General features: G+C 38.2%; 1 protein-coding gene across 1 annotated transcript in view; it reads left to right on the forward strand.

The window, feature by feature from the left end:
* LOC117959774 (unconventional myosin-Vb-like) overlaps positions 1-1,377 on the forward strand; it is a 26,133-nt gene that overhangs the window by 9,347 nt on the left and 15,409 nt on the right. Inside the window, exons 10-11 of the mRNA XM_034897051.1 lie at positions 197-204; positions 1,144-1,281. Of these exons, the coding sequence (XP_034752942.1) occupies positions 197-204; positions 1,144-1,281 (146 nt within the window). The remainder of the gene's footprint in view (positions 1-196; positions 205-1,143; positions 1,282-1,377) is intronic.

Raw genomic sequence — 1,377 nt, forward strand, 5'->3', positions numbered from 1 at the left:
ACTGTCCCTTTAAGAAGAAGTGGCTCTGTGAGAGCTGTGTGGAGGCAGTGTTGGGTGTACTGTCCCTTTAAGAAGAAGAAGAAGAAGTGGGTCAAATCTTTCAGTGGGTTCACTCATCTGTCACATCTCATTCATTCATTAGACTACATGAATGGATTCTTTATTACACATGGATCTTTGTTTGACTCTCTGACAGACTGCACCGTGACAACGTCCCGTTGTCAGGGGGAACGGGACATAAACCTCAAACCACATGGATTTGGCATTTAATAAATAGGGCAAAAGATGCCACAGTACTACCCTCATTCAAAATGAATGGAAAGACCTACTTTCATCATACTATATCTCTTTCTCCTACTATGGGCTAACAGTTACCATAGAAACAACCAGACATACATTTAATTGGCCTTAATAAACAGAGAGCCCAGATTCCAGATTTCTTTACTGTCGTCCCACAGTTCACTGTCGTACAAAACTACGTGCACAGTGCACAGCTTAACCCTCATGTTGTCCTCGGGACAAATTTGACCCATTTTTATTTTTTTTTTGTCACAAAAAATAATGTGCTTTTGAAGTAAGTGCTGGAAATGTTAACATTAAAAATATCAAATAACTTTGGAAAAACATTTTAAAAAAGTGTGATAAAAAGTGATAATAATGTGTCATGGTTGACGGGAAGACAACACAAGACTTAAAGATCAGCACAGAAACAATTAAAAACACTGCGAAACGTCGAGTTATTAGCTGCATACATGAAAATACATAAATGCTTATTTGGGTGCAGAGCCTGTAGAGTCATAAATATATATAACGTCTAAAAAATATATGAATATCTAGGTACTAAATACGTACAGTTGGGAAAAGTATACATTTTGATATTTAAAGTAAAATAGTGAAGTAGAGAATAAGGTCAGGCAGAACAGATTATTATGTCCATGAATAGTCAGATCGATTGGACTGTTTTAGAAAGAAAATATATATATACAGAAAATATATATATGTATAAGTCAAAAAGATCAAGTCTAGGAACTCAAATTTGGCAAAAAAGTGATAAAAAGGCTTTTAATAAATGGGGAAAGACGTAAAAATCTCAAAAGTTGTTGCAGAAAGGTTCGATTTCCCAGTGTTTGTGTTTCCTCTCAGTTTCAGCTGGTAGCTGATCTGTTCAATGAGAAGAGCGCCGCCGCCGCCCCCCCGAAGTCCTCCAGGGTCAACGTCCGAGCAGCAAAGCCGACTCCCAAAGCCCCCAACAAGGATCACCGCAAGACCGTGGGACACCAGGTGACATCTTTTATTTTATTTTATTTATTTTCTTAGACTATTTTTGGGCTTTTTTGCCTTTAATGGACAGGACAGCTAGGTGAGAAGGGGGGGGGG

Source organism: Etheostoma cragini, chromosome 16 (assembly GCF_013103735.1).
Source record: "Etheostoma cragini isolate CJK2018 chromosome 16, CSU_Ecrag_1.0, whole genome shotgun sequence".
NCBI classification, from domain to species: domain Eukaryota; kingdom Metazoa; phylum Chordata; class Actinopteri; order Perciformes; family Percidae; genus Etheostoma; species Etheostoma cragini.